Here is a 19,980-nt window from a genome sequence, read left to right on the forward strand (position 1 = left end):
GTGGGGTTATTTATTTCCTGTGTTTTCTTGGATGTAGCTAGTTTTCTTGGGTTGTATTTTCCCTTCTAGTATCTTCTGTAATGCTGGATTTGTTTGTAGGTATTGTTGAAATTTGTTGTTGTCATTGAATATCTTGTTTTCTCCGTCTATGAGGACTGAGAGTTTTGCTGGGTATAGTAGCCTGGGCTGACATCTGTGTTCTCTTAGGATCTGCATGATATCCATCCAGGCCCTTCTGGCTTTCATAGTCTCTGTTGAAAAGTCAGGTGTAATTCTAATGGGTTTGCCATTATATGTTACTTGGCCTTTTTCTCTTGCAGCTTTTAGTACTTTTTCTTTGTTCTGTATACTTACAGTTTTGATTATTATGTGGCGGGAGGATTTTCTTTTCTGGTCTAATTTATTGGGTGTTCTATAGGCCTCTTGTATTCTTATTGGCCTCTCCTTTAAGTTGGGGAAATTTTCTTCAATGATTTTGTTGAAGATATTTTCTGGGCCTTGGTGCAGGGAATCTTCTTTTTCCTCTATTCCTATTATTCTTAGGTTTTGTCTTTTTATGTTGTCTTGAATTTCTTGGATGGTCTGTGTCAGGAATTTTTTAGATTTAACATTTTCTTTGACAGATACATCTATTTCTTCCATTGTATCTTCCACACCTGAGATTCTTTCTTCCATTTCTTGTAGCCTATTGGTTATGCTAACCTCTGTAGTTCCTGCTTTCTTCCCTAAGTTCTTTCCACAATTTCTTCCATTTGTGGTTTTTTTTTTTTTTTAATTTTTCCAATTCTATATTCAGGTCTTGAGCTATTTTGTTGGTTTCCTTCACCTGTCTGATTGTATTTTCATGTTTTTCCGTCAATTCCTTCAGCTGTTTGTTTGAACAATCCACTGTTTCTTTTATATCATTCAGTGATTTAAGCATTTCCTCTCTAAAGGCCACAGACTGTTTGGCTGCAGCTTCCTCTATTTCTTTTCGTATTTTATTTGTTTCCTCTGTTATCTTCTTCATGAGCATAGATGTTAGGTCATCTCCTTGAATTTCTATTATTCTGGGGTGTCTAGGGCTATTTGCCCCTGGATAACTGGGTTCTGGAGATGCCATATTGCTCTGGCTTTTGTTGGTTGAACTTTTACGCTGTCCTCTACCCATTGGGCTATCTTAGTTGTTTGAATTTAGTTTCTGGTTGTTCCTGGACTCTTGTAGTGGAGAGAATCCCTTTGGCTGGAAGATGGTTTTTCCTGAAGGAAGACTTCTCAGCTTTTTGGGTATAGTCACTGGATGTCCGGTGTTTTTCAGGAGTTGCTACAGCTCACCTCAGGCATAGAGACCTGGGTGGTAACTGTGGTCCTGATTAGTCAAGAGGGCTCTCCTCTTACCAGGAGAAGTCCTGGAGACGGCTGCCCTCCTTCTGGGTTTCTTGCTGTAAATTTAGTGATCAGCTGCTGTAACTTGTGTGTCCCGTGGTTTGGTCTGTTTTGTTAGGGATAACTGGTTGCCCCTTGGAGCAGTATCTGGGGGTTGATCTCACGGTTCCCGGTCTTTTGTAGGTCTGAGGTTGGGGCTTTGTGCCCCAGAACCCAAGAGGTAATCTGTGGCGGGTGAATACTGCTGTCCTGGTAACAGCAGGCTATCTGGGGCACAGTAGTTCCCTGGGTTGGGCCAGTCTGTGGGACCTTTTCCGGAGATATACTGGGTTGCCTAAGTTCATCTTCTTTGCTTCGTTCCTTGTTCCTTGTGAGGGTTTCTCCAGACAGTGACTCTAAGACTCTGGTGTCTTGGGGCACACAGTTCTGTCTGTAAGGAGTAGTTGGTACAAAGCAGGCCTCTGGGCTGGCAGAGCGTGTGCCCGCCTGCTAGTATGTGGGAGCTGAGTTTCCAATCACTCTGTTTCCCTGTTTGGGCCCGGATCTGTGATGGCTGGGCGTACTCACCTGTTTGCGATCTGCAGTCTGCTAGACTTTCCCTAGGTGACCCCAGCAGCACGGTTTCTTCCTTCCCTGTGGGGCCCTCTCCGGACAGGGGTTCCCAGTCCCTGTTGCACTGGGGTGCGCAGCTCTTCTGTACCAGCTCACCAGTACAGAAGAGCTGCGCGTGCAGCTCTCCGAGTGGCGGGAGCTCAGTTGTGATGGCGGTGGGTACCCGAGGTCCGAGAGACCTTCCGGGGAAAGACTGGGTGACCCGTGATCAGACTCACAACTTTGCTTCCCCGTGGGGTTTTCTTGCGACTGGGACTCCCAGTCTCAGGCACCCTTGTGCCTACCCATCAGCCTGGGAAAGTGATCGGGACATGCAGACTTGCGGCTCCAGCCTGGAGACCCAAAGCCCGAGTTACCCGGGATTTCTTCCGGGTTCTGGCTGGGTAGCCGTGAGTGGACCCAACCGATTCCCACGCTGTGGGAGCCTCCCCTCACCTGGGAAACACGATCCCTGTAGTTTCAGGGCCCAGAGTTCAGTCTCCTGGTTGCTGCACAGAGAGTGCTGACCCGCTTCTCAGACACAGTGCTCTCCTGGCGCCGCCATCTTGGCTCCCCGACTTCTTTTTTTAATTAAAAAAAATTAAATTTTGAATAAACAAAAATTAAAATTAAAAAAAGTTTTTATTTTCTATCCCAGTTATAACCCCCTCCCTCTTCCCGGTCCTACCCTGTTTCCCCTATTTTTCAGAGGAGGGGAGACCCCCACCCACCCACCCCAACCCACCCCAAGCCTATCAAGTTGCATTAGGGCTGAGCACATCCTATTCTCCTGCGGCCTGGTGAGGTAGCATTGCTAGGGGAAAGTGATGAAAAAGCAGGCAGCAGAGTCCATGTCACAGACAGCCCCCATTCTCCTTACTAGGGAACCTATAGGTGGACAGAGCTGCCCATCAGCTACATCTGTAGAGGGGGTCTAGGTTCAGTCCATGCATGGCCCTTGGTTGGTGCCTCAGTCTCCACAGGCCTTCGTGGGCCCTGGTTATTGGCACTTTTGGTTTTCTTGTGGAGCTCCTGTCCCCTCTGGGTCCTTTTATTTCCCCCTCCCCGACTCTTCCACAAGGCTCCCTGCGCTCTACCCAATGGTTGGTTGTGGGTCTCTATATCTGTTTCCATCAGCTGCTGAGTGGAGCAACTCAGAGGACAGCTATATTAGGCTCCCGTCTCTAAGCACAGTAGAGTATTGTTCATAGTGTCAGAGGCTGGCTGTCCCCCATGAGGTCTCAGATTGGGCCAGTCATTGGTTGGAGATCCCCTCAATCTCTACCTTTATCCTTGCACATCTTGTAGGCAGGGTAAATTTGGGTTGAAGTTTTTCTGGGGGGTTGATCTTCCCCTCTCTCCACTAGGAGTCGTGTCTAGTTAGAGGGTGGCCTCTTCAGTCTCCATGATCCCTGTCTCAGCCAGAGTCGCTCTCATATTCTCTCAGGACCCTACCCTGTTGTAGGTCTCCGCCTTGTCACAGAGAAGCCCAAGGTTTCTCTTCTCTCTGCAAGCCCTCTGTCTTCCCGCTCCATTTTCCCCAGGCCTGATATCACCCTCATTTCTTTCCATGCTCCTTCTCTTCACCTGTTCCCTATCTTCAACCACTTTTACTGTTTATTCTATTTCTACTTCTGAGTGGGAGTTAAGCTTCCTTCCTTGAACCCTTGTTACTTATCTTCTTTGGGTCTGTGAGTAGTAAAATGATTGCCCTGTACAATATGGCTAAATTCCACGTTAAGTACATACAGACTATGTGTGTCTTTCTGGATCTGCGTTACCTTAGGATGATCTTTTCTAGTTCCATGCATTTGCCTGCGAATTTCATAATTTCCTTGTTTTTAATAGCTGATTAGTATTCCCTTGTGTAAATGTACCACAATTTCTTTATACATTCTTCAGTGAAGGGGCATGTAGGTTGTTTCTAGATTCTGGCTATTATGAATAAAGCAGCTATGAACATAGTTGAACAAGTGTCCTTGTAGGGTGGAGCATCTTTTGGGTATATGCCCAGGAGTGGTATAGCTGGGCCTTTAAGTGCTATTTCAAATTTTCCTGAGATAGTGTTAGATTGATTTCCAGAGTGGTTGTACAAATTTGCACTTCCACCAACAATGGAGGATGGTTCTTCTTTCTCCTCATCCTCCCCAGCATGTGCTGTCACTTTTTTTTTTAATCTTCAGCTGTGAATTTTAGAAGGAGGGAAACTGAGTCAGCACCTCTGCATGGCAAATTTCTAGAAGCAGAGAGTACTTTCTTGTAGATCAAATTATAGATTTTCTATAACATGCATTAGAAGTTTAGCCATGTAGTGTCTCAAACAGGTATATCCTCAGGCTCATGCTGAAACATTCCCTGACTGCTGCTCATTCTGGTTTTTTTGTTTTATGTATCTATCTTTCTGTTCACTTGGCTATTCATCCATTATCCATCTATCCATCCATCTACTCATCCATCCACCTATCCATCCACCTATCCATCTACCCATCCATCCATCCATCCATCCATCCATCCATCCATCCATCCATCCATCCATCCAATTTTGCAAAGAAGTTGTGTCTATGCCTATGTAAGAGGACCTACTGGATTCTGTGAGCAATTCAGGCAGTGAAAGGGCTCAGTTGAAGTTGGCCATGAAGGAAGTGATCCTCTCAGGTGGTAGATAAAGACAGCATTTCTATCTTTTCACGGCATCAGCATCTCAGAATCTCCTAGTACTTGCTTGGAGACAACTCCAGGATCAGGAGTTGATCAGGAGTTCTGATATAGTAGAAAGAAGGCACATCTGGAAACCTGAAGATAAGTGAGAGGGTTCGGCAGCATCTGTGCTGTATGGCCTTGGGCAAGTTCTTTAACAGTCCCAGTTTGTCTGTAGGAAAGCAGGGCTTATCATAATTACAGCAGCAGCAGAACCTGATTGGGTTGTAAGGATTAATTGAGCCCACTCACAGGGAAGGACTCTTAAAATCCCCAGTGTGACACAGATGTTCATTTCATTAATATTCAGTTATGGCCCTCTAAGAAAAGGGGGTCAGGGAGTTCAGTAGACCTTGAGGGGGCAGAGAGAACAGGGGACTAGTCTGTCACAGTGTCTTCCACACAGGGCCTAAGGAATAAAGATGAGGCCCCAAATCCAATTTACTCAGAGCTCTGCGGTGGAGACGCTCAGAGATAGGAAGACAAGGTTCCCCCACACGAAGCCTGGGCATCTCAAGATAAAGGAGGAACGCTGTGCCGGGAAAGGCTATGGCCTCAAGCGAAGAGGAGTGAATGCTTTATTTGCCCTTATTCGCTCGTGATTTTACAAAGCTGCAATTCTAACAACCGCAAACATCCCTAGAGTCAGGCAGCCTTTCTCATACTAATGAACACAACAACACTTCTCACAAGGAGGGGCCAGGGCTGGCCAGCTGCATGCCCTCCATCAGCCTCAGTGTGGCCCTGCGCAGCACAGGCAGTATTGGTGCAGGGCTGCCTGGTTGTTTACAGCCCTGGGAGAGGTGTCAGGCGAATGAATGGATTTGAAATGAAGCAGCCATAGAGGAGCCCTCAGCAACCTACCCAGAGGTCTTATAGCTAGCTCACCGAGGGCCGGGAATGAGCAAGGTCATCCCATCCCTTTGGCAGGACTTCTCAGTCCAGGTTTATGCCAGGGCAGGTGGTTGGGAGCTGGCTGCAGCATGGTAGTGGGTGAGGCTGTCCTGGTTGCAGAACTTTAAGCTATAGGGCATGAAAGGTGGTGAAAGGACTGGCTTTAGGCAAGGGCTGGCGAAAGTGGGAGGGGCCAAGACAGGAAGGTCTCAAGTGTCACTGCTTAGTAACAGAAGATGGGCAGGGCTCTCTGACAGGATGTGCTATTCTTAATTCTCAGAGAGCTGGAAGCTGGGATAGGAAGGAAGGCTCAGGAGGCTTCTCTGCTGACTTCACATCAGAGATTGGGGAGCCCTTCATGAGGAGTTAAGGACATCATCAGGAGCTGGTGTCCATCATTAGCACTTTGGTGATTGACACAAGCCTAGAAGAGAGGCAGTTACTTTGGGATGAAGAATGCTCTGGAAAGATGTCCTGGGCTAAGAGGTGCACTGGGATTTGAGTATCATCCTAGGTGCAGAGTGTCCAGCTTATTAGCTTCTCTGGGCCACGCTGGATGAAGAATTGCCTAGAGCCACACATAAAATCAAGGGGTATACAATCCATGACCTGTGGGCTACAAGAGCAAACATGTTTGCTTTACATGACATTGGGACCATACAGTGTCATCTATGATGTTCATGCCTTAGAATCATGCTATCAAGTTACACAATAGTTGTAAACCAATCTTACAATAGTGTTTTAAGTAAGCTTACAATTTCATGTTAGGCTGCATTTGTAGCTATCCTGGTCTCCACGTAGCCTGAGGGGTTGGGACTAGACACCCTTGTGATGTAGGTAATGACTGGGTGGACATTTGGAGGGGCTCATGCTTTGTAACATTTCTGCTAGGTGTGTGTGTGTCTTGTGTTTGTATGGCCACAAGGATATCCCACCCTTAATCAGAGTTGTGAATAAAATTTCCATCCCCTCAGGCTAAGCTGCTAGAGATTCTGGAGGGAGGGGCCAGTGGGGGATGATGGACAGACGTAACATTTACAGAGTCCTTACTATGTGCCCAGGTGCTTTCTCCGCTCTTTCCTGGCATTGCTTTATTTATCCTCCTGCTTACCCTCACCATGAGTTACAGATGCACACGGGCCCGTAACAGCAGAAACCCAAATGAGAGCGCATGAGAGCACAGTTGCACATCTGTACACAGAATCACAGCTGGCTAGATGCAGGTCCCTACACATGCAGATATTCTTGGACACGGATTTATCAAAATATCAGAAACGATGCACAGAAGTGTAGAACACCTCAAGTGCTGGGTGAGAATGGGCTTAGGGAAAGGTACAAATGGCCCACAAAGGCTGAGGAGACAGCACAGTCCATAAATTGCTTACCTTGCAAGCTTGAGGACCTGGATTTGACCCACCAGCACTTAAATGAAAAAGCTGGGCGTTGTTAGGCAGAGTTGTGATCCCAGTCCTGGGGAGGTAGAGACAGGAGGATCTTTGGGGCTTACCAGCCAGCCAACACAGTCTACTTGGTGGGCCTCTGGCCAGCGAGAGACCTTATCTTAAGAAAATGAAGAGGGGCAGCACCCGAGGAATGACACAGGAGGTTCGTCTCTGCCTTCTACATACACACGCAGAATTGTGACAACAATTATGTGGCCATTCCCACAGGCTTCGTGGGCCTGGCCACCCACTCTTCTGAAGATAATGGAGAGTCTTTCAGAAGGTGGAGTATAGCTTTCTCGGGGACCCACCAGCCTCCGCAAATACTCAGAAAGAAAGCTTTGGAGTCTGTTGAAGAGGGGCTTCTCATGTGATCTGAGCTGAGCTGGCCACAGCCTGATCCAGTCAGCTCTAGGCAACTTCCTGGAGTTGGTCAGCTGGATATGGGAAGTCAGCCCTGGAAGTAGGTCTAGGCCCATGAGTGGATGCTGAGGTATACAGTGTTCATGCTCAGCCAGCATCAGGAACCTCTCTCTTTCTCCTTAGGGCCTGTACCCACAAAGGTCAACCAGGATGCCCTACCAGCAGGCTGTGCACCCCCCACTGGGGTGCTACTCCAGACAGGTGAGTAGGTGCCTTCCGCTCCTATGCCCTGGCTCCATGGAGGTCTTCAGGTCAGAAAGATAGCTGTTCTTCATCCTCGCCCAGCACTCACCACCACTACTTTCTGGCCTATCACCTTCTTAAGGGGACACACACATACCGAGCTGCTGAATCACAGACCAGTGTCGCCACATGGTAATACCAGATATCACTCAACAGAGTCCTTACCTTACGACAATGCCAGGCCCTTCCCAAAGGCTTCTCCTATATTAACTGAACCTTCTCAACCACCTTATAATGTATGCTATTGACGGGGAAACTGAGGCACAAAGAGATTGTACCGTAACACTTACATATAAGCCTGGATCTGCTGTGACAACCAAGTAGCTTCAACGACTCGGGGACCTTCATAAAGTCACTGTTCTTGCTCCCGAGTCTCTGGGTTGGCTGAACTGGCATGTGGATCAGGGTCAGGTCTAGCCTCCTTTCTCTTTGGAGGTGTGACCTGAAGATGCAGGAGCCATCGTTCCCCTCTTACTGAGTGACAGGAGTGCATAAAGATAAGGGGAAAGTCACAGTCCTTCCCGAAGCCTCTGCTCTGTACATGGCGATGGCCACGTACTTTCAGCTGGCCAGAGCTAACCCCACAGCTCTGCCCAGCCTGTGCGGGCCAGAGAATCATCTCCATGCTATGTAGTTCCCATAAAAGACACTCTGATCTGAATTTCAAATAAATAGTGAATACATTTTTTTAAAATAAAAGTAAATCCTAAATATTGTACAAGAACTATTTATGTTAAAAATACGTTCACAGTTAATTTCCAGTTTGATCCAACTGGTATCCTGCAGTTTTGTTTGCTGAATGTCTGAGTTACATAGGTACTTCTGGTGCAAAGGCCTCTTGGATATTAATTCAGAGGACAAATGGAGGCCTGGTCCCAGCAGCCAGATACTCTTGGCCACCATGATGGACACCTCTCATAGATAAATGCACAAAAGTACAATGTCAGAAGAGTAGGACACAGATAGGAACACACCTTCATGGAGAGAAACAGATGGTGGGCCTGGAAGATGCCTCACTGGATGAAAGAGCTTGCCTTCGAAGCATGGGGAATGGAGTTCAGACTCCTAGAACCCATGGAAAGCCAGATGCAGCAGCGTGAGTCTGTGATCCCAGCATGCCTAGGACAAGACGGGAGACAAAGACAAGCTCACAGGCCAGCTATTCTAGCATATATAGCAGTGAACAACAGGAGACACTGCCTCAAAAACAAGGCGAAATGTGAGGACTGGCACCCAGGGTTGTCCTCTGACCTCCACGTATGCACAGTGGTGCGAGTACCTACACACACACATACACACACACACACACACACACACACACACACACACACACCACATGAGAAATACATGTAGCTATCTCCCATGTTCCCAAGCTGCTTGAGCCAGCCTATAGGCTCACAAGTACCCACTGACTGACATGGAAGCAGGCTCAGGGTACTGTGACTTGGGGCAAACATAGGATATGAGGAAAGTAATTTAGACTGGGGACATAGAGGGGGCTGAAGACCAGTGTGCCACATTCCCCAACGAACTTAGACCTCACACACAGCTCCACGGGGAATCCATCCCTTCAGTTCCAGTTTCTTCTGCTTTTCTCCTTCCCGGGGAGTCCCAGCCTTTCCCTGAAAACCTCATCTCTGGGCTGGCACATGCTAGTATGTTCTGGAGGGTAGCGATGGCCCCATAGGCGAAAACTACCTTGGTCAGGACCTGCGCCACCGAGAATAAGAGCCTCCTTCATCCTACCTGAGATGACAGTCTGCCTCAGAAATCCCAGTCATATTACCTCTCTCCACCTACGAACAGTAACACCTCCTCCAGGCCCAGAGTCTTTTTTTCTAGGCAATTATGAGTGTGTATCTATTTGAAGAATGTAGTGTAAAACATGGTGAAGACAGGCCAGCACTGTTTATTGGTTTCTTTCACATCCTGCTAGGGACATCTATTTATATAAGATTTTTGGAACAAGGGTATCTATCATTCTTAGCACACTGTTCTGTGCTTTTGTAAAAGATAAGAGTATATTTGAAGGTGGTTTCCAGAGCAGCGAACGACGTTGCATGCGATGGCTTTGATTGGCGCCATGGAATCATGGGCGTATCCCTGGACAAGGCTGGTGTGAGCTCTGGGACTCACCCGTTACCAGTCCCATTGTGGGAGACCAGGGATATTTCCCAGTCCAGTATGGCCCCCACAGAGTCTGCCCTGGGAGGTGTCCTCCCCTGTCCCCTCCACGAGCCCCTGGGTCACTTGGCCATTCAGGTTTTTCACACACAAATCCAGTGTCACTGGGCCTTGCAACCTCTCTTTGAGCATCACGGCAAAGATCGGAGGGATGAGCTCAGCTTCCAGAGAGTGCACAACAGAGCAAGGCTGGAACCGGACCCACACTCTGGGCTCTCCCTGGGGGCTCTGGCTGCAAATCAGGGCTGGAGAGACTGGAGATGCTTGCTAAGCTGTATTTTACTTTGCTGAGCCTTAGTTTGTCTCTCAAATGGGAGTAATCATTGTGACGGTGAAAGAACAGACAAAAGCAACTTAAGGGAGTTTTAGCCTTGTTGTTCTTTGGTTCCCTCACCTAGCTTGAGAGTACAGCCCACCACGGTGAGTGAGGCCCTCTGATCACATCGTGTCCACAGTTAGGAAGCTAAGAGAGATAAAGGCTGGTGTTCAAGCGGTTTTCTTCTTCTTCTTTTTTTTCCTTTTTATTTGGCCTGAAAACCCCAAGCCAAGCTGGGTGCGGTAGCACACGGCTGTAATCCCAGCACGCAGGGAGGCAGAAACAAGTGGAAATCTGAGAGTTCAAGGCCAGCCTGGTCTACAAAGCAAGTCTAGGACAGCCAAGGCTACACAGAGAAAACATGTCTCAAAAAACAAAAACCAACCAACCAACCAACCAACCAAACAAACAAACAACCCAAGCTGCCCACATTTAGCACGGGTGCTCCATCCTGTTACCCTTCTCTGGAAGCACCCTTCCAGCACACCCTAAATGCAATGACACTGACAATCAGGATAAGACCACAGGGTCTTGGCTCTCGGGGTACAGAGGTGTAGTGACAGAGGCCGGCTGCAGGGTCTCCTGCAGCTCTGAGGGATTCTAGCCCAAGTGGGTTTATAGCAGACGTGGACATGCAGGGAGAAAGGGAGCTTTTGAGAACTGCAGGCTTCTATGGCTACAGTGGAAATCCAGAAACTTTCCAAGCTTTGACAGAGACGCCCCTCAGCGCACAGAAGAACCCATGTGAGGAAAGGCCTTCCGGTGCCTGAGCTGTCAGTAGTGGGACCCGTTGGGCATAAGAAAGTGTGAGCCCCAGCTTTTGGTGGGCGTTTGCCCACGTCTAGGTCATGATCCTTTTGGGGGGAGGCTGTGTTCCAAAGACCCTTCCACAGGGGTCACCTAAGACCCTGGGAAACCGCAAATGTTTGCATCGCGATTGGTAACCGTAGCAAGCTTACGGTTATGACGTAGCAACAAAAATAATTTTATCGTTGGGGGAACTTTAAAGGGCCGCAGCATTAAGGGAGGCTGGCAGCCGCCTCTCCAGCTGGATTTCAGGGGGTTGATAACCGCCGCTGGTGGTGATGCGGTGGTCCCCCCAGCACAGGTCTGTTCTTCCTGGGGGGGGGGGTGTTACTGTGGGTGGGGCTGTCTAGTGCTCACAGTCTGGTCAAGGTCCTAATGCGGAAGCCAGTAACCTTGAATCACAGCAGGTGGGTTCTCTTTCACAGCTAAAACTGAAGAAGGAGCTTGCGGGGAGGTGATTCTCGACAGAAAGGCAGGGAGACAGGAGAGAGTGCAGAAATGATGGCCAGTTGCTCTGAACCACGACGCGCCTCCTCCTCTATTTCTCTCAACCGACCCTCCCCGCACAGAGTAGACAGTGTTCGCACAGTTTATAGAGCAGGAGTTTGAGGCTCAGATTCAGAACCCAAGTAAGGGACGCACAGATTGGTAAGCTAGTAGACAGGATGAGGGTCAGGGCTTGAACTTGCCCCTCTCTTCTCTCTACCCTGCAGGTGACACCGTACAATCCACAGCAGATGGGCCAGCAAATCTTCCGCTCTTCCTACACCCCCCTGATGAGCTACATCCCCTTCGTCCAGCCCAACTACCCCTATCCTCAGAGGACACCCCAGAAGCTGTCCGCCAATCCCCGAGACCCTCCCCCGATGGCAGGAGACGGGCCTCCATACCTCTTCCCCCAGGGATATGGGTAAGTCCTCAGCTGTGGTGGCGGAGGGGAGCTGACCTGCATCTAGATGGCTGTCACAGAGGGCAGGTGAATGGGGCGGGCTTTAGAGAGCCTTTCTCGGTGTCTGTTCCCCTGTGGGAGGCGGTGGAACATATCTTTGTACCCCTGCCCAACGTCTCTGCGGACTTGGAGGTGGAGGTGAGCCTGGGCTGGGGTCTAAGAGGAGCCTTTTGAAGGGCCTTAGCTGGCTGCCACCTATAGGCTGGTGGTAGAACTGCAGCTGCCCAATCGGAATCTAGAGGGTGCTGCAAGTAACTTGCCTCAGGATGCCCTGTCGTTATCATTTAATGATTTGCAAAGAATATGGTTAGCTAATCTATATATGACTCCTATCCCCTTCCTGGATGCATCTAGAGTGCCTTCCAGGCTAATCTCTCAAGCATCCCCTCCGGTCTTCCTGACAAGTCTCCGTGAAGGGTCTTCCACAGCTTTAGCCACTGAAACCTCCCGAACAGTTGCAAAGTCCGGAATTTCCTGGGCCTGTGTGTGGGCTCAGCTGCAAACTCCCAACACAAACCAGCCAGTTAAGATTCCTCTTGGATTTTGCGTGGTGTGGACTAACAAAGTTGTGGGGTTTGTTTGTTTTAAACTTAACAAGTAGCCACTCACTCCAACAAGACAAACCCTCAGCTAACACTGGTGACCCAAGGCAGGGGCCATCACGCTACTCCTGTGGACCTCAGACTCCTAGGCAGATCATGGGGTGTGTGCACCCCATTTGGAGAAGCTCAGGTCCTAGGTTAAGAACTGGCTCTCAAGGGGGATACCGAAACCTGCCCTCTCAATCTCTCACTGTGCCCAGCAGACACCCTCCCCCCTCCCCGACCCACTGCATGACCCCAGACTCTCGCCCTTTGAATCCTCCATCTCCCCTAGTATCTCGTGAAAAGGGATCAATGTTTCAAAGAGGTTTTGATAGTCAGAGCTATTTAGGGAAAACTGTGAGAAACAAAGCCAAGCAGATTTCCTGACGGCTGGAACGCTCTGATCATTTAATTGCCTGGGGTACTGGGAGAATGCGGTCGATAGTGGTACTTCACTACTCTACCCTGTGATTTCCTTCCACGTTTTCCTGCTCCCCCCCCCAGCAGTTCATGTTGAACCTCCCGCCCCCACCATCATCACACCCACTAGAACATGCTGTGTTAGTCCACAGAGTTAATGTAAAGCTACCAGGATAATAAGGCATACCTCTTCCCTTCAAAAAGCAGAGGGCTAGGGGCTAGACACATGGCTCAGCCATTAAGACCACTTATCTTGCAGAGGGCCCAGGTTCGGTTCCCAGCACTCACTATACAGCAGTTCACAAACATCTGTAACTATAGTTCCAGGAGATCCGATACCCTTTTCTAGCCTCTGCAGGCAACCCATACATACACACGTTTGTTTGTTTGGTTTGGTTTTCTGAGACAGGGTTTCTCTGTGTAGCTTTGGCTATCCTCGCTTTGTAGACCAAGCTGGCCTCAAACTTACAGAGATCCTCCCGCCTCTGCCTCCCTGAGTGCTGGGATTACAGGCAGGGGCACACATGACATATCTAAACTCATGCAGACACACATACATACACGTAAAAGAAAAAAAAAGTGAGGGCTTACAGGACTGATGCCATATTCTCTGGCCCCAAGGTGTGTTTCGGGGTGTGGCGGTACAAGTGAGTGGCTAGAGGAGGCAATCTGGATAGGGGACTCAGGCCCTGCTGTGGGAAGGGGCAAGGCAATAACTTAAAGGCTCCCCTTGAGTTCTTGATTTGGAGGTGCTGTGAATTGAACCGAGGTCCCCACTCATGATAGGCAATGTTAGCCAAGTGACTTTCTGCTGATCACCCCTCCAACCCCCCGCTCCAGCCCAGAAGGTGCAAGGCAAGCTAGAGGCCTGGGGACAGAGATGTGCATGGTTTGAAGTATTTGATTTATCCCTGGAAAAGGTGGAAAACAGGATTGGAAAGGGAGGTTGGGACTGGATTATTAAAGGCTATTTTGGATGGTAGGGCCAGGGTATCTAATAAAGGCCTGTACACATCAGAGCAAATACATAGGCCGAGGGGAGAGAACAGAAGGCAAGGTGCAGTCTGGGGGCCTCAGCAAGAGGTAATCTATTGCCTTCCTGGAGGGGAGAGTGAATGAGGCTGCCAGGGGACACAGAGAAACACCCCTCAGCTGGCAGTCACCCCTGCCGGCATCACCACCTACGATTCTTTAAGGGACAAACCGGAAAGCCAGCTCTCCAGGGAGCAAGGGGAGTTGTAAGCATGAAGGCTGGAAGCCTGGTCTCCGTGTATCTGTGGGGAGATGGTGGGGGGAAAGAAAGGACAGGAAGGAGCATCCCAAGAAGTAGGCACACGACTGAGAAGAGTAGGAGTCATTGGAAACAAAAAAGAGAGACAAGTAAGGGAAGGCAGTTAATGGAAGGTAATGGAACCCGGAGAAGCTGGAGAAACCGGGAGGATGGGACCAGAAACAGGTGCCAGCTCACATCCCTAGAGAGGATGATTTGTTCATAAAAAATAAGAAAAGCTAGAAGATGGCTTGCTCCGCAAGCATGCAAACCTGACACTGATCCTCAGAATTTGCACAGAAAACAGGGCAGCACTTGTAACACCGGTGCCGCAGAGGCAGAAACAGGTGGGTTCCTGAAGCCTCCTTAGCCGGCTTCATCTAATTGGTGATCTCCAGTCCCAGTAAGAGAATCTTGAAGAACAAGGTGGATGGCTCCCGAAGAAAGACTCCCAAAGTTAACTTCTAGGCTCCATATACCTGAATACAAGTATGTGCATGCATGTGCACACAGAGGTTCACACACACACACACACACACACACACACACACACACACATACAAATACATACATACAAATCTGATTGATCTCTGGGATTAACCATACCTGAAATCCCAACACTCAGGGAATGAATTAGGGAGATCTTGAGTTTGAGGCCAGCCTGGGCTACATGGTGAGACGCTGTCTCAAACAAAACAAAATACACTGACTCGAATAATTTCTGTGCCTCACACTGTCGGAGGTAATGTGAAGTGGAGTGAACAAAACACACAAAATGCTTTTTTTTTTCTCTCTCACAAACTTTACAGTTGGGGGTGGGGCACAGTCATAAGATGAAAACATGTCAGCAGAGGCAAGACCCAAAGGAGGAGGTGGCTCCTCCTCCTTTTTCTTTAAACGGGGTCTCAGTATGCTACCTAGAGCTGGCCTTGAGTTCACAGCTTTCCTCCTGTCTCAGCATTCTGTGTGCCGGGAGTAATGGCACGAACCACCGGACCTGCCAAGGAGGCTCTCTGAACCACCATGCACCCACAGAGAGACACGCACTCCACCAGGATGAGACATGCAAAGGCCCCTGTGTGGCTGGAGGACAAGGGGATGTTGAGAGAGTGGGTGGAACAGAATTCAGAGACACAGCCATGGCCGAGCAGGTTGGGAACAGTCAGCCTGGTCAGAATTTTAAGAGCAGCATGGTGTCGTGGAGACCTTTGAGCTGGGGAACGGCATGCTCTCATTTCCTGTACAGAGCAGATCATGTTGGCCGAGGTGGGGAGAATGGGCTCAGGGCTGGGGTCTTCAGTGCGGCCCATGAGATAGACAGACGCTGATGGTGTAGAGAAGGGTGGTTCCTGTGAGGAAACAGACATGTGAACGGATCTAGGGTGCTCGCTTTCTTGGCAGAATCGGTTGGACTTGATCACGGCTGCGTATGGCAGGAACGAGGGGGGACAGGCTCTCGGGTGGTGGGGTGGCCAGTGGGGGGTGGGAGCACAAGGCTTAGGCTTCTGATCTGTGCACCGGGCGAGTGACAGTGGCCAATGCTTAGACTGCCATGGCTAGAGCAAGGATGTTCATCCACGGTTCATCGGCCTTGGGCACTGAACTTGTTAACTTGTTGGTGTCAGTTGCTCTCTCTCTCTCTCACTGATAAAACATCATGGCTAGAAGCAAGGTACAGAAGGAAGAGATCATTTAGGTTTTTGGTTTCAGAGGAATTACTGGTCCATCTGGGAGGGGAGGCATGGCGACAAACCGCAGGCATAGAGGCAGGGACAGGAAGTTGAGAGCTCACATTCTGAACTACAGCATGAACCCAAAAGAGCAAACTAGACGTCAAGGGAGGCCCCGCCCTCTCAAAGCCTGCCTCTCAGTTACATAGCTCCTTCCTCTAGGAGATAGCACCTTCCAAACTTCCCCAAACAGTGCCCCGCAATGGAGGCTGGGGGTTCAAATGCCTCAGACTATGAGAGGGGCATTACTCATTCAAATCATCACAGACAGACAGAACTATTGGTAGTTAGGTGGATACAGGATCCTGGAGCTTGGGGACAAGGTTGGGGCTGGTGACCGATTTGGGGGTCATTAGAATATAGATGATAGATGAAGTCACAGGACAGGATGGATCCCTAGGGAGTATGCATGCATAGAGGAGACCCCAAGGATCTAGCCTGGGGGCCTCCAGCAGGTAGAGGGTCTGGGAGGGGAAAAGGGGCCAGAAAAAGATCTAGGAAGCAGCTTTTAGTGAGGGGTGTGTGTGTGTATGAGCTATGGGAGAATCAGGAAAAAAGTGGAAGCCACATGTAGGAAGTGATTCTGCAAGGGAGCACATGGGAGCCAGGAAAACCTAGTGGGGAAATGAGAGCCATGTACTATGGCAGCCAACATGGGGGATTCTGGGTAATACTGTTGCTGTGAAACTCATGTAACCAAGGATTAGACAAGACCTGGTGAGGCTGGATCAGGCAAGGGAAGAAGCGTGCGTGGACTTGGGCGGGCAGTTTGGTCTGGAAGACAGGCAGGATCATCAGAAGCAGAGGAAGCAAGAGATGAGAGGGGGTGGAGTGAGAGAGGAAGGAGCAAGGGCCTCTAGGCCTCAGAAGAGGCGGAGAGCCCCGCAGTCCCTCTGCTAAGTCGACTTGCGTTCCCCATCGGGGATGATGACACGACATAACTTATCCTCCGGGCAGTAAACTAACGAGCGTGAGCGTTTATTGGGGCATGAGCAATCCTTGCTCTGGAAACAGTATTGTGTCAGCCATCTCAGGTGAGTCAGGGTGCACGCTCACCGTACTCGTGGGTCGCAACCCCTCTGAGGGTCAAACAACCCTTTCGCAGGGGTCGCTTAAGACCATCAGAAAACACAGATATTTGCATTAGGATTCGTAACAGCAGCAAAATTGCATTTATGAAGTAACAGCAAAAATAATTTTGTGTTTTGGGTCACCCCAACTCGAGGGACTGCATTACAGGGTCTCAGCATTAGGAAGGTTGAGAGCCACTGCTAGGAGCTGACGTATCCCCTCCTCCCTCCCTCCCCTCTCTCCCCTCTTCCTCAGGAAGCATTCCTTGGTAGCTCTAGTCCATATACACCACTTCTTCTCCAAGCCCTGTGTTCATGCTCTCTAGACCATAGCCTTAGCAGTTTATATTATAGGTGATCAACCCAGAGAAGCTAGGGGCATAAGGTGCAGTGATCAGCTATGAGAGGAAAAAAGAAACTGGTTAATTTGCTACTTACTGATAATCATTACTGTTTCAGCTTTTATTTTATAAATCAGACCAAATATCCATGGTATCTTATAATGACTGCTTTTCTTCCAGCACTGGGGATGAAACCCAGGGCCTTCCACGCGTCAGGCAAACACTCTACCACCGAGGCACACCTCAGCCCCTGTTTGTATGAGACACGATCTGGTGAGATCGGACTGGCCTCAAATTTGTGATCTCCCTCTATCCTCCTCCCAAGCGCTAGGATAACAGACACATACCATGCTACCATCACTTTCAGTCACTTATAATTCACCTTTTCTTTTTTGTGCTTTTTTTTTTTATGCTCATATGTGTTTGCTTGCACGTATTTCTTACACCACATCTGTTCAGTGCCCAAGGAGGTCAGAGGAGGGTATCAGGTCCCCTGGAACCAGAGTTAGAGATGGCTGTGAGCCACGATGTGGGTGTGGGGAATTGAACCTGGGTCCTCTAGAAGAGCAGCTGAAGCTCTTAACCGCTGAGCCATCTCTCTAGCCCTTCCAGTATGGTTCTTAAAAGGGGAACAGAGGTGTGGTTTTCACAGATAACTTGCCTGTTAGGGATGTGCTGGCGGGCCCTGGGTTGGGTGCTCAGCAGCCAGGCATTATCTCTGCTGTCCTGGAGCTTATTTTAGTGTAAGGGAAATGAAATATTACCCAAATCTTAGTCGGTCCATGAGCTATCCTAACTAAAAAGCCACAGATGTTATGAGCAGCTGAGACCATTAGCACACTCACAGTCTTCTGCTTCTGACTCTCCGCCCCTCCCCAGCCCTCCCACTTTGTTGTTTTTTCATTTTATGGGAGGGTGACTTGAAGGTGACTCTCTTTTGTAATATGCATGCGCCCAGTGGAAAAGTGGCTGAGAATCCCTGGATTAGACTAAATCTAGCCGTTTGCTCTGCGGCAATTTGTATTAAGCTCTAGTTCCATTGGAAGTGTGATAGGAGATGGGTGAAGAAATTGCAGTCAGGTCCCAGAGGTCTGTGTTAGTTGTTTGGTCTGAAGAGGTCAGGGGAAGCCTTGTGGAGGAGACGGCCTTTGAACTCTGTTTTGAAGTGTGCATACAAGTGTGCTAGTGAAAGAAATCAGAGAAGTGTGTGGATTTCTGCTCTTGGAAACAGAGTCACACAACATCCCAGGCACTCACCCAGTGGTGTGGAAAAGCTGCTTCTCTGAGGAGTGTTGAGATAAAAGGACAGATCTAGCAGGGCTGAGCCTGGAGGCTAGCTGAGTGGGGAACTGGCACTGGGGTGTTGCCTGAAGGCAGATCAGCTGCCAGGACAGGCCCTGTTTTCTTCAAAGTTCTGGGCTTCCCTGACGAATGTGCTCCTCTAAGACAGATAGGTGTTCAGTTCCAAACACTGCCTTCTTTGTGGCCCTTCCTGGAGACAGCTTGTACTCAGACATTATCCTTACATGCACCCCACAGCACCCTGCACCACCCTAGCAGGGAACTCAGCTCTTCATCGTCCTTCAACAGCGCCATTTTGTATTTAACTTGCCCAGAGCCAGAGGCTCTGTAGGATGCTAAAGCTTTCAACTCCAAGCCCATTCCAGCTTCCTAACCTTTGGCGGCCACAGCACCAACAGATTATTTTTTTTCCAGTCTCTTCGGGAACGCCAGACTTCATCACAGCACCCATCACCCCTCTCTTCCAGGTTCAACTCGGCGCCCAGCGGACCCGTGATGAACAGCCCTTATTTTTCCTCCAGTGGGAATGGCATCCGCTTTTAGACTTCTCTCTCTCCCCACCTCCTCTCTTTGCCCTTGGATCAGGGCTAAAGGTTCTGGAATTCTGGATTCTGCAACAACTTGGTGTGAAGTTTGGAAAGCCAAGGTTCCAACCAGGTGGCCGACAGAAAACAGCAAGACCAGATTCATCTACTGACCAACGCTCACCTCATAGCCCCCCTCACACACAGAGCACACCACTGACGCACCCCCCATTCGTAAGACCACACAGGCACCTGTATTTAGCTAACAAGACTGGTTTTTGTTTTTGTTGTTGTTGGTAAGATAGAAAGTAAGACACTTAATTTAGAACGTTTATATTTTATGATAAAACTATGAGCTGCTTGAACATGCATGTACCTGTTCATTTATTTTGCTGTGGTGTCTCCAATTTTTGCTGCTCAATTTCCTCCCATGAGTCTCAGTGTTCCTTCAGACACCATTTGGGGTCCAGGGAGTGTTGCTATCTATGTGAGGAACCTCAGAGGCCAAAAGCTTGTGCACCTAACTCTTTTCTCCCATGAGTCGCTTATTCCCCAACATCCCAGGTTCTGCATTCCTAGCATTATACAAAAAACACTCTCACCTGTAGTCTGTCCCAGGTAGAAGTTTTATAGAAAGTCGTTTCGCAGAAAGTCTCTCTTGGGCCCAGTAATGGCACAGGACACAGTTTCAAAATGAATCTTAAGGGCCGTTAAGATGGCTCAGCTGGTCAAGGCCCTTGCTTTCAAGCCTGATGACCTAAGTTCTATCCCTGGGCACCTGTTAGAAGGAGAGACAACGGATTCCTAGTTGTTTTCTGATCTACGCAT

The 19,980-nt window shown here is 49.1% G+C and overlaps 1 protein-coding gene across 1 annotated transcript in view; it reads left to right on the forward strand.

The window, feature by feature from the left end:
- The window catches only part of C3H1orf94 (chromosome 3 C1orf94 homolog), a 67,990-nt gene extending 48,488 nt beyond the window's left edge, over window positions 1-19,502 (forward strand). Inside the window, exons 5-7 of the mRNA XM_060378660.1 lie at window positions 7,536-7,613; window positions 11,676-11,872; window positions 19,096-19,502. Of these exons, the coding sequence (XP_060234643.1) occupies window positions 7,536-7,613; window positions 11,676-11,872; window positions 19,096-19,171 (351 nt within the window). The 3' untranslated portion in view covers window positions 19,172-19,502. The remainder of the gene's footprint in view (window positions 1-7,535; window positions 7,614-11,675; window positions 11,873-19,095) is intronic.
- Window positions 19,503-19,980: the final 478 nt, after the last annotated feature.

Source organism: Meriones unguiculatus, chromosome 3 (assembly GCF_030254825.1).
Source record: "Meriones unguiculatus strain TT.TT164.6M chromosome 3, Bangor_MerUng_6.1, whole genome shotgun sequence".
NCBI classification, from domain to species: domain Eukaryota; kingdom Metazoa; phylum Chordata; class Mammalia; order Rodentia; family Muridae; genus Meriones; species Meriones unguiculatus.